The following is an 18,057-nucleotide window of genomic DNA, read 5'->3' as shown; positions in this document are numbered from 1 at the left end:
TGGTAACTTTTTACTCTTATTTTATTCATACCTCTCTCCTATTACCCCACCCACCCAACTCTTTTAATCCTATTTTATTCCTTACTTTAATATTTGTGGCCCACAATTCATTATTTAACTCTTAATTATCCATCCCTCTCTCCTATTACTAAACCCCACCCAACTTTTTATCAATATAATACTCAATTTCTTAATTCTTGTGCCCAAAGTAAAGAGGAAGAAAATAGAGGATTGGAGGGAGTATTTGTGTAATGAGATGAATATCACACTACATACTACATATTCATCAAACTACACGATCATATTCACTAAACTAAAAGTGAATATAATAGTGTTATATTGTGAATATCGCACTATAAAGTATAAAGCACATATTCATTATACAATAACATTGTCATGTTCACTAAAATTAATATGATAGTGTCATATCATGAATGAAACATTACAAAACACTTAAACTGAATATGGTAGTGGTAACCATTTCTTAAAAGTGGAAGTTAATTTTTGGTTTAAAAAAAAAATAAAAAAAAGTGGAAGTTGAGGATGAGTGTGGACTGTGGAGTGGGGGAGTGGGAGGGAGTATAGAGTATCATACACATGGGTGTACCGGTGTAGGATATAAGAATTGTCTGAACATAACCAATAAACAAAACAGCTACGATTCAACATTCGTACAAGCAGTATCAATTATGTCTAAACATGGGACATAATGATAAAGAGTTCAGTGCGACCAACAAAAACTAATTTCCTTTCTCTAAGGCACCCCAGTGTTTAAATGCCAAATATACAAAATGAAAGGAGCAAGATCAGTTCTCTGTAAGTCCCATGTCGACTAGAATCACGACTAGCTATTGAGTGTTGACAAGACACCCCCAGTCGGAGTTGGTTCGACCACCTCCCATCCTGGTCCTTTGAGAGGGAGCACGTATTTCTTGACATCAGATTCTTCTTCGTCACTTGGAGTGATGACCAAGTCACTTCGGTCCATTACTTTTTCCAAATCCTCATCACTGATATCCCTCTGGATCATCTTATCTTCAGGGTCTTCCTCATCCCGGAGAAGTGCCAGTAAATCCTCTTCTTCCTGTTTACAACATCAATAAGTTTAATGGGATTTTAACATTACCCCCGATGATGCCGAAAGGGCCACGACAAATGGAGGGAAAGGGAGGAGGCGTCTAATGTATGTAACCTTTAATGTACAGGGTAATTGAAAATGGAAACAAAATATCTTACCAAAAGAAAATACTCCGTATAATACTATTCAGATCACAATTAAATGTATAAACTAGGAGCCACCATAAGATGAACAGGAAATGAGTCATGAAATTGTCAAGACCGAACTGATGAGCACCAGGCACCGGCAATTAAACGACGGAAGAATATGGTAGTAAGCAAGACAACAGAAGTGTTAGCCACAATACCTCCATAATGTCATTCTTGGTCCTTTCTTGTTTGAATTGCCCCTTGCCAATCACAACATGTTCAAGCTTCAGCTTACTAAAGGCCCTTCGGAGCATCCGACCCTGCAGGGAAACATTGTTAACGACAGAACAGTAATTAAAGAGAGTAACAGAATTGTTGGCTGGAGCTGGAAAGGACCTCAACAGACTGTGCAGTGGCAAGCCTGTAAACATGAACTGGCTTGGTTTGACCAATTCTGTGACACCTATCCATTGCTTGCAGATCCATTTGGGGATTCTAAAAAGAACACAAGGAAAGCATGCTCATGAGAATAGAACCAATAGAAAAAGAATATTACGTTGATGAATTGATGACAAAGGCAATAAAGCCTTGGGCCTTCTGAGTTGTGAGTATGCAAAAACAAGGAGAATAAAGGGAAAAACAAAGAGGGTACCAAAGAAGGAATATTGAAAATAGTGTGAAATAAATCCAGTGAAAACAACAAAACCCAAAACTTGAAACACGATTACGCATTTATTGGCCATTTCCACTTGACACTGTTCAACCGTCAGAAAAGAAAAACTTACCCAATCACTATCATAAAGAATGCAAGTGTCTGCAGCAGTAAGATTAATTCCTAAGCCACCAGCTCTTGTACTGAGGATGAATATTCTAAAGTCACTATTGATGTCATTGAACTCCTGTATCTGTTTGATTCAAATGAAAGTTTACTCTAGTAAGCTATATTAGGCATAACAAATCTATTGAAGAGAGGAAGATAGAATTGTTACTACATAATCGGAAGAAGAAAGAAAAACAAAAACCGCCTTAATGGCCCAAACAAGAGAGGCACGTTGATAAGGAAGCAGTGCCAGAGCTTAGAGGAACAATATAATAGAACAGAAAAAAGTTCTAAAATAGCTTCTTGGCAGGATAAAAGCGCTAACCTGTCTCCTCCTGTCATCAAGTTTCACACTGCCATCAATTCTGCAAACTTTGAATCCTTTCTCACTGAAGTAGTAATCAATTATGTCCAGAATTTTGGTCCATTGTGAAAATATCAGAACCTGGGAAAATGAAAAGCATGCAAATGATTAGCACAGCTCTATTCCATGCTAGTTTATAATTATAATGAGACTGGCATCTAACACTCACTTTATGCTTGCGGGCAAAAAGCTTAGTTAGCAACCTATCCAGCAACTGGAACTTGCCACACTGTCCAACTATTTCTTCAACAGGCGGGTAGAAGTCTGACAAAAAGATGCATTATGTCCTAGATTAAAGCAATTGAACGCAATGTGTGTTTTATAATAATAACAGCATTGTAGGAACTCACATGTTCCATTAAAGGCAGACTCCAATAGATCAGGGTGATTACAGTTTTTCCTGAGCTGAATCATTAAGTTATTCAGCTTTCCTTTCATTCCACGTGGTGCTGTCCCTGCATGTTTTAAATGAGCAATAAGTAGAGGACTAGAGTCCATAAAAGATGTAGCATAATTTGCAAACTAGCTCAAAAACTATGTGTCTTTGCCATAAAAAAGGATTATGATCAGTAGATAGGCATGGCAGAAAAGGTAAATTTATAGTTCAAAAGGGAAACATTTCCTGAGATGGTACAGTATACACTATAACTACTGAGCATCGCACAACATTACAGCAACTTTCAAAATGAGATCATTCAAATCATGGATCTGCTAATGATAAATGAGGCAATAGTAATGGTCAACCAAACATCTCCTACTATTGTAATGTCACAGTGTGCAAATTTCAAAATGAGATCATTCATCTAACGTAACAAAAAAATACACGTCACAAATTCCTTCATTGTTGTCCATGGCATTGACATCATCTCTCCCAAATCCCCGTCTCAAGTGGGGCTCTAAAGGTATGAGATGTTCTGAGTCTTCTGTCAATATATCGATGTTATAGAAACCATGATAGTCCAATCTAAAACTCCTTCCTAGCCTAATATATCTTCCCTCTTGTTTTGGGCCCCAAATTAAGAAAGAAGACAAAGCTACGCTCTTCAGTGTACAGATAACTGAACCACATGCAACAACAGCCCGGATTCACCTATCCCTTGCCATCAACATGCCCAATGGGTTAAAAAAAATAGCTTTGATGTGCTAATTTTAAAAAGATGAAAATGAAAAGCGGCGACACATAAAAACATATACAGCATGATATACATGAGAAAATTAGAAATGAATGCGATATCTTATTAGATCCAAGAGAGCAATCTAAGCATAAAAAAGAAACATAACCAAAGAAACAAAGCCCTTACCAAGACTAACATTCTCGATAAGATGATTCTCCAGAGTGCGATTAATTAGGTGCTCCTGGTAGTTCTTTTGATGCTCAGTCATGGAAGCATACAAAATAATCTCCTTTTTGCGCGGAAGAGATAATTCGACGTCAGACTTCATTCTTCGTAAGAGGAAAGGGCGAAGTATTGCATGGAGTTTAGCCACTACCTATATATAGTATAAAGATTAGATGACAAGGAATAATGTTGAAATGGCGTACAGCCGTAGACATAACAAGACAAACATTTATTTCACATACTTGAAGCCTTCTTTTCTCTTCCATTTCCTCCCTGACAGCTTCATTACTGCACTTTCCTGACAGATCAAACCTGTATTCATGGAGATGACACCGAATGAACAGTCAAGCCACTATCCATATCAAAAGTTCGCAACAAGTACTGGAGGTACATTTTTGCAAATCACACGTGTAACAACATTCATAGAGAATGAATATGAAGATAGCAAAAAACAAATGATGAGGCCAAAGGAAAAGAATAATGGAACTACATTAGTTCAAAACTATCTGAAATAGACACTTTCTATTCGGAGACTGATCACAGTGATCAGGTTATGTCACTATGCAGATATGGTAACAAAATTCACAAATGCTGACAAGAAGCGCAGATATGGTAACAAAATTCACAAATGCTGACAAGAAGCCAGGCAAAAGAAAGTAAAATAAATAAGCTTCGACAGACAGAAAACTATTCAAACAAGTCAGATGAGGCGGAGAAAGTGCATAAACAAACCAGGATTCGAATTCCTCATGAGAAGAGAAAATGTCAGGCAAAATGAAATTCAACAACGACCAAAGCTCGGCCAAGTTGTTCTGCAATGGAGTGCCTGTCAATAGAAGTTTGTTCTCAATAGGCAAAAGCTTCAACTCCCTCAGTAATTTGCAGTTTGCATTTTTCAGACGATGGCCCTATTAAGAACAAGCAGTCACAAGAATCTTCAGGCGCAGATACATGAAAATAAAGAAACAAGACAAAAATGGCAAGACAGAAAGGGATAGCCAGTCCAGAAGACTCTTACATCAAAAACTTACCTCATCCACAACAAGATATTTCCATTTGTAGTGCCTTAAGAATCTCCTAGCATCGGAAAGAGCAACCTCGTAAGAAGTAATAACAATTGGAAAATTAGGCCCAACGTTTTTTGGCATATGCTTCAGACGTAACTGACTCCTCTCTTTCTTGTCACCATGATAGATGATCGCTTTCACTGATGGCGTAAATCTGAAAAATATACAATATTGAAATACAAATCCTCAACATTAGACAAATAAACATGAGCAATTAGTCTCATTGTAGACGGGTATATCCGTCTAAAGATGTAGACGGGTCAAATATGTCACCACTTTCATAATAAGACAACCCCCACCATTCCATTTGTTGTTTGTCTTATTATGAAAGTGGTGACATATTTGACCTGTCTAGAACTTTAGACGGATAGTGTCCGTCTAAAGTGAGATTTTGTGAAACATGAGCACCAATGAATATTACCTAGATATCTCATTTACCCAATTAGAGAGAGTTGACAGAGGAGCGATCACCATGTATGGCCCATCCAAACCGTTCCCTTTAAGATGTGCCAGAAATCCTATGGTCTGAATAGTCTTTCCAAGTCCCATTTGGTCAGCAAGGATACCATTCAGACCATTTTGCCAAAGCGAAATCAGCCATTTTACTCCTTTAATCTGGTAAGACTTTAACTTCCCACCAGTCAAAAGGGGTATGAGCTCAGCCTGCTCCTTTGCAATTCTCTCCTCCTCAGTAAGGTCAGTATCTTCAGCAGCTGTCCCTTCCTTAGATCTATTCAGCATAGCTGCAACTGCTCTTTTTGCTTTCTTCTGCAGAAAGACAGAACCACGTTTCGCAACAAAAAACAATCGTAAGCACGACTTAGGTTAGAGATCCCACATCTTAGAGTAGATGTTAGTTAATCTTGTATCTTAAAAACGACATTCTTATAGGTATAACAGGTGCCAGAGAAGTGTACATGAATACCAACTAACTCCATAGAAGCGGTGCTTTAAATTGCAAGGTTTAGTTTCACAACAAAAATCAATTTGTAGGTCAGAGCATTTTGAGTGTTAATTTACAAATTAAAGCAATATCAGGGGACATATACAGCTAACGTACTGACTGTCAAAAAGTAAATTAAAGTGCCCGTGCATGTAAAAATGAAAAGATAAGCTTAATTACACCTAAACCTACCCATCAACAATTGGTGGAACATGAAATATCAAGCTATGATCTGAAATACAACAGTATATTCCCCCAGTTTTCACATTTTGCAAAATTTCTAGCAAAAGCAAGTTTAGAACTTAATAGACAGTAACACTTGTGATGTAAATTAAAGTACAGGCAGAGAAGGCTCACGTCATCATACTGAGAAGCTTTCCTCTTTCTACCTCGACCTTTCTTTGTCTCCTTACTGGGTTCTTCTTGTTGTACCTCTTGTTCCTCCACTCTATTCTACAACCACCAAAATGAGTAATCATCCACATTAGCAGAATGAACATCAATAACATGAATTAACTGAAAAGGCCATCACATAAACTGAAATAAATTCACTTGGTACATACCGTTATGTCATCCATCTTTTCCAACAAGAACTCCGAGTATAGCTGTGTCTGAGTTAAAAGATCGTCCAGCTTCGAAAACTGGGTGTCATTTAACTGTACAGGAGCCTCAGGCAAAATTTCTACCTCAGTTTCTTCTTCCTTCACTCTAGCTTCCAGCAGCTTCTCCTCTTCTTCCGCCATCTTTTTGGATATGAGAATAGAATCCCCATTTTTGGCATCAATGAGCACATTATCCTCTAACTTTACTTCAGCCTCTTCCTTAGGATCATCCTATGAATGCATAAAAGTGAATTCCTCATCATATGTAATAATGCCAGGTCTAATTCATAACGAACTAGGCCGACTGCACTAATGCTTCAAACTGTATTCAACACTCAAAACATACCATATCATCAAACTAGAAGGTCATACAAACCCAGAAGGGAAAGATGACTACATTTTGAGGATCAATTTTGGTTAATCAAGAAACAAATACAACTGAAACATATAAGAACAACGAAATCGAGTAGCAAAAGTTACATTTCACTAATAATTTTTTTTCAAACAATTTCTTAACACAACAATTTAACTTCTGTAAAACATGACAAACATCTACATTAAACAAAACCGCATATTGTTCAACTACATTTTTTTCAAAATCTCTCTCGCAAAAAAACAAAAAAACAATTGTAAAGAACCTGTTAAATCAGATAGAATTAGTTCTACATAAAACCATTTTAGGTATAAAACATGTTCCAAGACAATCATAATCATGCAACCATTTATGGTAGTAACTAGAACTCGTATTCATGGAATACTTCGATCTACAAGTATATGGTTTTACGTAAATACCTCTGAACACGATAATACACAAGTACTCGTGTCTACAAAGACATGTTTCAAAATTTCAAAAATCGTATACGGAGTACTACAGACAGCGCCATACGCCCATTCATCAACTCAAACTATCCAAAAAGCATAAAAATTATAGGAATCAGACATTTAATCTGGGCCATAGCAACACAGATAATTAAAAAAAAAGAGTTCCGTATTAGAAATCAAATAACAAACAAAACAACAGGAGTAAGTAATTGACGCCACATTGTACACTCAAACCAGCAGAAGATTAGAATCGCCAACATTTTCAGACACTAACAGAGCAAAACCTAAGCAAAAAAGGCACTCGTTAATTAGGGTATACAATGACACGGTACACAATGTATCTAAGAATTTATCAGGCAAATGCATAAAATAATCGAACGAAGACAATTGGGGGAAAACGAAGTATACCTCGTCGGCGAGGACAGAAGTTGGAGAATCAATTGCGGAATCGATTTTAACCTCGTCATTCTCCGCCATTTGATACAAACCCTAATTTCTGCACTATATCAACAGCAATTCAAACACATGTTCAAATAATTACGCACAAAAATGTACAACAATTATGCAAACAGATGACAAATGTGAGTATCTCCAAACAAAATTAAATTAAAAACCTATTATTTCCGTCTCATTCATTTTTTTACCTTTTATATTCATCGTGAGGGTATTTTAATCAAAGGTAAACAAATGATTGAGAAGGAGGGCGTACTAGTAAAGAAAAAATAGTAAATATCTACCGTTGTGAGAGTGAAACGGACACAAAAAATATTAGTGCTGGTTATACACCGGAACAATGAGTTGTTTTAGATCCGTTTCACGCTTACAACCGTGTCGAATAAATATGTGTATACTGGAGAAAATGGAAGGAAGAGAAAATTACCAGGAATGAAAGGGAAGTGAAGAGGCAGAGAAAATGGAAGAAGTGTGGACTGTGGAGGGGAGGAATACAAAGACAAGTATGAGTGGTTTTTGGGAGGAATTAATTAATTAAAAAGGGGTTTATTAATGGATTTGATTGTTTTCATTGTTTATTTAATGAATCGGAACATGCGTTTTGGGCGGGAAAATCTTGTTTTTTTCGGACAATTTTGCCCCTTTGTTTTCTCTACCCACTTTTGGAGGAGAACTGGAGAAGGTACATTTTACAGGTGTAGTAAAGGGTACAAGTGTACATTGGACATGGGTTGGATAATTAAGTTTTTTCTTTTATTTATCCCAAGTTTGACGGGTCTTTCATTCTTAATCGCAAAACTCCGTCCATCCCCTATAGACTAAAAGAATAATATATCTGTGTTATTTTCGCTCATCTTTCCCCCCATACGGAATATTCCTATATTGTAGTCAAAATATTTTAGTCAACCCATATATGAAATATTTCTATTACAATATTCTACACAATCAATCAATAATAATATTGTCGTCAATCACACTATACCTCCATATATGGAATATGTCTTATGGTTACGTTTTATATATAAAAGCACAATTACATTAAATTAAATTCATATTCAATTTATTAAAATAATATTAATACACTAAATCTCTAGAATTAACCTTTATAAAATTACCATACTCTAGCACGAGTTGCTATACTAGTTCAACTCCACTTTACATGTTTGCTTTATCACGTTTGCCAACGCGATTTTTACGCGGTAAATATCTTTAGCTACGTTTTTGCAAAAATTATAAAAGTTAGATATTTTTAATGTACTCTTAAAGATGAATCAAATAAGATCCTACGTGAATATATTTTAACTTGTATTGAGAGAAAATTGAAGTTGAATGTCCGCTTGTTAATAGTGTGCAAAAGAGAAACATGCAAAGTGGAGTTGAATGGAGGGTTAGGGAGTACGAAGTATTCCATTTTTGTACCTATGACTAACATTGTTCCGATTCCGTCAATTTTTATAAGAGAAAAGGTTATAAAAATATTGATACTATAAACATGAAAAAAACAATAATAAAATCCTAACGACCTCAATCAGACAATCATGAGACATTGTGCACAATTATGCATCGGCTTAAACTCAACCCAGAAGATTCTGCTTGACATTGCATTTCAGGTACCTTATTTGGTCAAAAGTAGCTTATTTGATCAAAATTTCAGGTAGCTTCTATTTTTTGCAAATGTTTGGCAAATAGCTTGTTTGCCAAAATAAGCTACCTAAAATGAAATGTTATCTAAAGTAACATTTGAGGTTTCAGGTACTTGATCTTAATTTATATTCTGTAATACCCGGATATTTGGAAACTTATAAAGCAAACTTGAGATGCGTGAGAGGACCTTAGGCGAGACAAGAGGCCACTCGGGAGTGAGGTATGACATACAATGGACCTAATGAATGTGCAGTGAACCGAGTGGGGGAGATAGTGGACCGAGTAGAGGTCACTCAGGCGGTTGTACTCGGAAAAGCAAGTATAAGATAAAATTTACCATCATCTACATCTTAATAGTTATTTAAAATATAGAAGTTTCAAGATTGGGCTCAAGTAACGCATAATGATATCAGTCTACGTCTCTATTGTACAACAAAATAAAAAATTGGTTGACCAATTGCCCCATATTTGAGAATTTATAAACAGAAGAATAAGATTGCAATACATGTGATTCATTGTTGTCATAACTTATGAACTTGAGCATGAGCGACATTTCCTTACTGCAGGTAATTCAAACCCCTAGCCCCGATTGTGGAATTAGGAGTTTGAATGATAGAGGAGACTTAGGGTGGGATATGGGGTAGAGGAGTGTTTGAAAGTGGTGGGAAGGGTGATAAATTGCTGGAATGTTCACGGGTTGATTGCACAGTGTCAACCGTTTGTAGGTAAATTGCATATTTTAAGACACTTGGGGCTAAATTGCACATGAACCCAAACGTTTAGGGCAATTTGCTACTTCCCTACTTCCCTGATTACAAAACTATATAAGTTTGGCAGCTACAAAATTACAGAACATAAAGTAACCCTTGTTCATATTTTTTGTCGTTTATTTTTTTCCCTTAAATTGTCATGCAAAACCCCACAAAGTTTGGCAACTAAAAAATTACAAACTTCAAACTAACTCTTATTTACATTCAGCAATTCCCAATTTGTAAATCCTTAGCACTTTGAAATATGGTTTGTACTCAAACTAATATACCACGATATTATTGAGGAAGAGTCGAGAACAAAAGCGAACACCAAAATGTTGTCGCAAAAGAAAAACAAAAAAACATCAGGGTAAAGGATATTTGGAATATCTAAAATTACGCAGAGTCTTAACATTAAGTTGTCGTTCATAGCTTCATCGACATTAATCTAGTTATCTTCTTCCATTCGATCATATTGTTCATGGTGATCACCATCATCATTATCATAACGATCATACCGATCAGTATCAGCATCCTTCCTATTGTGATGTCCACGACTATGGTGACGCCCATAATGATTATCATCAGGTTCAACCTCAGACTGTTTGTGGCCATGATCTGATGCAGACCACCCTTGGTCATCATCAGCTTCAGGGTGATCATAACCCCGTTCCCTTTCACCACGCCTATCATAAGAATGTCCACGATTATGTTCTACTTCTCCAAGTTCATAACCTCTGTTCTTGTCGTGGTCCTTGTCACGAGTATGATCGCGGTTCTTTTCTCGTTCATACCCCCTACCACGGTCTCTACCTCTGTCGCGATCACGTCTATCGTGATCACGACCATGCTCTCTGTCCATGTCTTTGTCTCGGGTTCTATCGCGGTCTCTATGTCGCCTATCATCTCTGTGATCGCGGTCCCTAGGCTTATCATGGGATCGTTCACCAGACCTTTCCTTTTCCCTGCTTTTTTCACGTGATTTTTCCCTGTCCCTGAAAATTCGACATTGGCATTAATACAGGGCAAATTAGGTAGAAACAATATGATGAGCAGAAAATCAACAGCTGGATGGGAAAAGAAAACAGCTTCTACTAAAAGGAGATATACAGACAAACCGATATGAGTACATGACTTCCCAAGTTATAATGCTCATGCCAATTATCAGGGACAGTCATTTCAAACAAGAGAACGAATATCCTACCATTAGAAGCTGAAAAACTTGCATAGATCTACAACTAAACTACGAAACATCACCAAATAATGAGAAATGTAACAAAAACATACCTATCCTCTCTACCCCTAGGCTCCTGTGAGCGAGACCCCCTTCCTGATTGTAGCTCCCTGAAGTAAATACATAGGACAAGTTTACCAGGGTAAAAATTGAATGCAGGAAAATCAGGCATATCCACATGATAAATTTCTGCTACAAAATCACTGGCGTTACTAAAGCCATCACAGAACACAAACACATCTCTGAAACACGTTAAGGAAGCAAATGAACTACAGGCTTAGCTTAACAATAAGTTCGAACATCTTTCCAACAGGATCTCAAAAACTTTAAATCGACTAAAACAATACAATTTAACCATCACATATTGATCAATAAGAAGAACGCTGCCAAATTTGACAAAAAGATATGAGTGTAGCCATATGAGCCATAGACATGGTGTGCCATGTGCACAGTATAGAAATTACTAACAGGCCCCAAATTCCTCTACTTCCAAAACATAAAAACTAAAATAAGCCATAGAAATTCACAGCAAAAATAGAGGCGCCAACATGGCTATACATCTTAGAATGCTACTTACCCCACGGCACGCCTCTGATTGACATCTTCAACTCCAACTCTAGTTGTTCCCAATCCACCACCCAACCTCCTAGGCCGCCAATTCGGAACAGTTCTTCCACGCTCTACATCCACCAGAACCCTTCTTCCATCAATCTTCGTTCCATCAGCTTGTTTGTACGCCGCTGTACAAAAGCAGCATAGAAAAATAATGTTCAAACAGAATCGTCAAGTAAAACAATTCAAAAAAGTAACTCAAAGTATACAAAGAGAACCTTTCATGTCCCTTGTGTGAGCGTACTCTATAAAAGCGTAGCCCTTTGGCTTCTTCGTCTCCTTGTCATAGATCATTTTCACCTGAGAAACACCAGAGATGAAAACTATAGATAAAAAACAAGTGCAAATAAAACTCCTTAAAAACGGACATTTATGACTATCTGCTTAGCATCTGAAGCAGCTAAGCCAAAATATCTTTTAAGAAGTAAATTCCTTAAAAGGCACGGCAGAAGACACTGTGCCTATCTAGCCGCCCTCACCTTTAAATCGATAAAGCTTCGCAGGTGAGTTGAACCGTCATTGCCAAGCCGTAGAAAACTGATGTGCATGCCGAATTTACTATACCTTGAACAGACTACTGTTCCTTACCAACGCATTTAAAGAGAATGATTCCCCTTACCAGGGAAAATTTAAAACAAAAGGAAGTATTTAGGAATAGAAATACCAGGATCCTTTCTCCACAATGTATAGTTTTTTGGTGGCCTTCGGATTAAAAAAAAAAAGCCCAGTAAAGTATTAGCATAACTGACAATCAAAGGAAAGGGTAGAGAATGATACTCCCGCATGTTTTACCCTGTGCAGCTAAAGCTGTCTGCTTTTGTTGCTCGAGAAACCCCTCAAGGCAAATCTGCTGCTAAACTTACAGTTCCAGCTTTGCGATTGAGAATGATGCCCCGGCTTTGACAATTAAAGGGTATGTGGGAAGAAAATGTATATCAGCTTACCATGGTGCTTATTTTACCAGAATGATCTTACCATTGGATCAAAATCTAAAAAGTAGGTGCTAAAAATGAAGACGAAGAACCAATTTCAACAACCCCACCCATCATCTAAGGCAAGAAATTATGTCAAAGCATACATAACACAGACCCATATAATGTCCAAGGAAGGCAATCTGTTATTGTGGTACCTTTGCTGTAAATCTCAGAAGAAGAAAAAACTCACCCCGGGACTCCACTCAGATCACAGTTACCAATTCTCCATCGAGGAGATTATATAACTAAAGAGAAAGAAGTTGAACTACGTGATACAAATGATGAGGGTATTTTTATATTTGTAAACAATACCTAGAAGTTTCCCATCCCTACCACAGATTTGTTAAGCAGAGATGAATCAAACACAGCACAAACCCTTAAAAAAAATCCACATTACCTAGACTTAGTTGACCGTACCGGACTTGTCCAACTATTAGACTCCACTATATTTTGAAAAACCACATGTTTTTCGCTTAAAACTGAATGCACGAGTATCATGCCATGTCCGAGTAACGAGTGTTGCACACAGAACGAGATAATATAAAGAGTATACACCATTTTACCCAATCCATCATTTCACTTCATGCAGAAAAGCAGAATGCAGTATATCATGAACAAAAGAACATTAGTGTAATATATGCTGGCGAGCTTTATATACTAAAACGCATATCTCCTTATTCCAGCAAATAGTTTTATATATATACTTAAGCCAACCTTTGGAAAGATACTTGACCACGTAACATGAACACACTAGATTGCAATCTAAGGAACTAGTAACTTAATTTCAGGGGCTCAAAAGATGTTAAAATAATTCTCGTGGATGCAAGACGTTCATAATTGAGATCTAAGTAGATTGACATTGAACCCACCACTTCTTTACCAAAATCAAAAATTCAACTAACTTCTTCATATTTTACTTTTTTTATAGAACAGATGAACGAAGCAACGTTATATGTGAAGTTCTAATCCTGGGAAGAACAAAATAGATTTAAGAAACACTCAAGAGCAGTTATTAAAAGTGTGTCATAGAGCTTGAAACAGATGGACAACAAATAAAAGTAAGGTTTTTTAGACATATGAAAGGGAAGTTATCAAAGATTCTGATTTTGAATGTTGAAAAAGTTTCATGGAGAAAAAGAAAAGAATGAGAAAGGCACTGGCCAAAAAACACGTGAACCTCTTACCGTAAAACACAATAACGATCCCCTCAGGGGAATGGTTATTGATACTTACCCGCTTAATAGGCCCATACAATTCAAACTCCCTTTTCAGTTGGCTCTCTGATGTCTCAAAATTCTGCATGAAAGCACATCAATTGCTTAGATACATTATAAACCAACCACTCTACCATAAAATTGACTACCACCTATGTTGATCACTTAAACGAATAAATTTTTAAATTGCTATTTAATATATCAACTATGTAGGTCGTGGATTCCTTATAGCACTATGTACGCTTTAGTTGACAACGAGTCTTACCAGCCTAGAAACAAACAGAGTTTTGTATGGGTCTCCGGTGGCATTGGGATCATTCTGCGGATCATCTGTGGAATACAAGAATACATTAAATATATTTTGGTGTGAAAAAAACATCATTAGAAAGATAGATGAAATGGAGTGGATATATCGTAGATAGATGAATTACATTTCTCTAGATCCTCAGCAACCTTTGCGACACCCTTCTCCAGTTTCAATTTGTGGATTCTGGCCTTCTTTTGTGCCTGTTAATGGAAAAATGGATTAGGGGGAATAAAAAAACAAGCAGCAGTGCAAGATGTGATTATAAACACAATAAGTCCTAACCTGTTTAAGTACTTAAATGGTTACAGATAAAAGACGACATTCAGAACATTCAACAACAACCAAACCTCACATTATAGAACAGCATAGCATGAAGCAGATCAGCCGCTGTTGAAAGTCTTGAGACTAATAAAAGAACACAACAAAAGGAGAACCGGCAACATTCAAATCAGTTCTTTGTTAATTCCTACTCCCTACATCACATCAAAAAGTTATGTATTCCGTTTTAATCTATCACAGTCAATAGTTTGCATGTCCCTTTTATTAGCATATTTCGTGTGGTGGGACTTCGGAGGTGAATGTAGAATTCCCTAACGCTTTTGCATGTGCTTACATAAAAAATGAACTAAAACGAATGTCAAATATCTGTCACGAGGAGTATAAAATTGTACCCCTCTCTTGCTCTCTTTAGGAGGTTAGCTATAAACTGTACCAAATACAACCATTCAGATAAAGTAATACACGCCTCTACAAAAGACAAACTCCCAAACTCTTTAAAAACTAATTGCAAATTTAGTTTAGAAAAGCGCGCCTGAGGCACCAACCAAATCGCATCAGAGTGCCTAAAGTGATACACAAGGTGCAGCTAAGGCGCACAAGGTGAAAACACATGTTAGCCCTCATTAAAACAAAAAGGGACTATTCTCGCACAAAATTTGATGGTAAAATATGGATGTACGTTTGAGAAATCAGTGCGCCTCGTGTCCAAAAGGCGCACACCTTCGCCTTGCGGCTTGCACCTCATCCCCTTGGGACCCCATAGCCTCACTACGCCTCGCGCCATTCAAACTAAGATTGCAAACCAATTTATGTTCAAAAACATTTTGGCAGTAAGTGCATTAAGACCTTTTTTTTTAAAGGAAGTGAATTAAAACTCAACAACCTAGGCAGAGAGTAAAGTTTTTCCAACCCATATCTCATACTCCTATCTCTTGCATGCTAGGGGAGAAGAAAGGCATAAGAAAAGGGGAAAAAGACCATACCACATGTATAAGTTAAATAACATATCCTCACACACACACACACACACACACACACACACACACACACACACACACTTCCTAAATAGCCTATATTATTGCTTCATAGAAAGTGACAAGTGACAGCTATCCTTTGTTTGAATACAAAAGGAAAGGGAAGGGAGGGAAGATGGGAATCATGGGATGGATCAATGTCAAACTCCCTGCAAATTTTTCCCATGCTAAAAAGGGGTTCAATTTTACTTGTATGAGGGGAAGGATGGATTTGGGTTATTGGAGTATTTGTGTTAATTTGAAGAATTTTTCAATGAGTTCAGGAGTACCATTATAGAAGACTCGGGGTGAATGTTAGAATTCGAAACATCATAGGTAGACCACAAAAAAAGTCACTTTTTTTAACGTAATGAGAGGCCTAGACAAGGTAAATTGGCCAAGGCTGATGAAATTAAAGAGATAGGTAAGGAGTATTTGATTTTGAAACTCATTGTTTTTCCTGTTTATGAATCAGAACTTTTGTAAACGGCTTAGATCTATTAATGTAATTAACAAACGACATCAGACAACAATATTTATCAAAAAGGAGTCCTACGTATTCGCTTTTTCCTTATCGAATTTCCGAAGTTATTTTTGAATAGCTCGGTGCGGGAGGGGAAAGGGGGGGAATGTGGAATGGTGGATCCACATTCCGCTCTTCTCCCTGCCTCGATTCCATCCAAATCGATTTTGTTAGCCAAACAAGGAAAGCCTCCCATTCCCACCAAATCCATCCATCCATCATTCCATCCAAACAAAGGGTGTTAGTGCACAAGCAGCACAACTAGTGACTAGTGAAGCTCAACAATTAATCCGAACGTTGGCATAATGAATAGAACACTTAAGCTTTACACCAAAAAAAAATGTGCAAGAGGTACAAATGCCAGCATACCGGAGTTTCGACCTCCTTGATCGGTGGGGCATACTCAGGATCCCCTGGCTCAGCAAAATTCTTTACAAATTGCGCCATCCCTATATCAAAAAACCGAATCATTAGTTTGAACACAAAACACCTCCGTCATGTTTAACTTAAACGAAAAGAACAAGCGTGTGCAAAAAAGGGGCAGTAATTCACCAGTATAGGGAGGGCATTTTTTCTTCTCTATTGGAGGTTTAAACTCCAACGGAGGCCGTGGTGCGAAAAGCTTCAGTAAATTGTTCGTCAGACCAGTCGGATGACCCTGCCCAATCTATAAACAAATTTGGAGTAATTAATCAACCGTAAAACAGCAATTCTTAAATCACAAACACTTGCGTAAGGCTAAACAAATTTGCAGTAATTAATCAACCGTAACTCAACAACAATTACATCCAATTACCCAAACAGTAATTCTTAAATCACAAATACTCGTCGATTCGACGGCCTTATACAAGTATATCGTAAAACGGGTCTTTCATAACTACTTTTACCAGAACTCGTGTAAAACCGCCTTACACAAGACTACCTATTCTTAAATACGAAAATTCAATCAACAAGAACTGCCTCTATAACAATTTCCACTAATTACCGGAACAGCGAAAAAAGAAATACGCAAAATTAAGATGATCAAGAAAGAAAGTCTTACCATTTTAAGCTGTTGAACATTGGAGCGATTCGGGACATTGTTGCGGTCTCCCATCATACACGGAAGAATTGCAGGAGAAGTAGACTTAGATTAGAAATTAGGGTTTTCACGATTTGGGGAAGAACGGAAGGGGGTGTTCGCAACTTCGCAAGGGAAAGTAAAAAGGGCGCTATTGGATCATCAGTCCGAAATTACCCGGTTTATATAGATTTTTTTTTTTTAGACAAACGTATACTATTTTATAGAAACTATAAAAACGGAGATTACATAGTCAAACTACCATACAAACGTGTACTATTGCCCGTGAATCTTTGTCTTGCTACGGGCTTTAGACGAGAAAAAAGATTGTACATCAGATGTACTACATCATACTTAATCACTTTTTGAGTTTTTGTGTATTTTTTTCGAGTACTATAGAGTTTATAAATTACATTTTAGTTTTATGATGTCAAAAATCAATTTTTTTTGAGCTTATATGTAATTTTTTTGAGTTATAATGTAACTTTTTGAGATTAAAGTTTAAGTAAATAAACTCAAAAACTTTATAATAAAACTCAAAAATTTTAGATTAAAACTCAAAAAGTTTATCTTAATGTTCAAAAACTATACCATCTGATGTACTACATCAGATGTATAATCCACTTACTGGGCTTTAGACCGTCTGAAGGTTTATATAGATACCGATATGATAAATTGGATTTTTTTTATTTTCAGTCAATTGGGGATTACCCACCCGTTAGTTTCTCTTGAAATAGGAGCGGTTTTCCTAATGTCTAGCCTAAACTCTTAAGAACATACGATAATAAAAAGTGATATATGGAAATATTTTTAAGATTTTATCATGAAAAA

General features: G+C 36.9%; 2 protein-coding genes across 3 annotated transcripts; both read right to left on the bottom strand.

The window, feature by feature from the left end:
- Window positions 1-612: 612 nt before the first annotated feature.
- LOC141599228 (ATP-dependent DNA helicase DDM1-like) lies at window positions 613-8,171 on the bottom strand. 2 transcript variants are annotated; one of them, XM_074419182.1, is made up of 16 exons: window positions 8,045-8,171; window positions 7,573-7,665; window positions 6,304-6,573; window positions 6,098-6,193; window positions 5,219-5,565; window positions 4,762-4,951; window positions 4,463-4,638; window positions 3,973-4,042; window positions 3,692-3,881; window positions 2,741-2,845; window positions 2,560-2,654; window positions 2,352-2,471; window positions 1,992-2,111; window positions 1,603-1,701; window positions 1,425-1,526; window positions 613-1,084 (listed from the first exon to the last, which is right to left on the bottom strand). In XM_074419182.1, exons 2-16 carry the CDS (start codon window positions 7,639-7,641, stop codon window positions 845-847), a joined length of 2,289 nt encoding a protein of 762 aa, XP_074275283.1. In that variant the 5' UTR covers window positions 7,642-7,665; window positions 8,045-8,171; the 3' UTR covers window positions 613-844. The 2 variants fall into 2 exon arrangements, with proteins under 2 accessions (XP_074275283.1, XP_074275284.1); XM_074419183.1 differs by having other exon boundaries at window positions 7,573-7,660; window positions 8,045-8,168.
- Window positions 8,172-10,279: 2,108 nt separating this feature from the next.
- Window positions 10,280-17,387, bottom strand: LOC141599227 (U1 small nuclear ribonucleoprotein 70 kDa-like). Its single transcript, XM_074419181.1, has 10 exons — window positions 17,209-17,387; window positions 16,719-16,833; window positions 16,536-16,615; window positions 14,476-14,551; window positions 14,310-14,374; window positions 14,064-14,126; window positions 12,075-12,156; window positions 11,822-11,984; window positions 11,298-11,354; window positions 10,280-11,005 (listed from the first exon to the last, which is right to left on the bottom strand). Exons 1-10 carry the CDS (start codon window positions 17,263-17,265, stop codon window positions 10,459-10,461), a joined length of 1,305 nt encoding a protein of 434 aa, XP_074275282.1. The 5' UTR covers window positions 17,266-17,387; the 3' UTR covers window positions 10,280-10,458.
- Window positions 17,388-18,057: the final 670 nt, after the last annotated feature.

This window comes from Silene latifolia, chromosome 9 (assembly GCF_048544455.1).
Source record: "Silene latifolia isolate original U9 population chromosome 9, ASM4854445v1, whole genome shotgun sequence".
Taxonomy (NCBI): domain Eukaryota; kingdom Viridiplantae; phylum Streptophyta; class Magnoliopsida; order Caryophyllales; family Caryophyllaceae; genus Silene; species Silene latifolia.
This window is presented reverse-complemented; position numbering and strand designations above follow the sequence as displayed.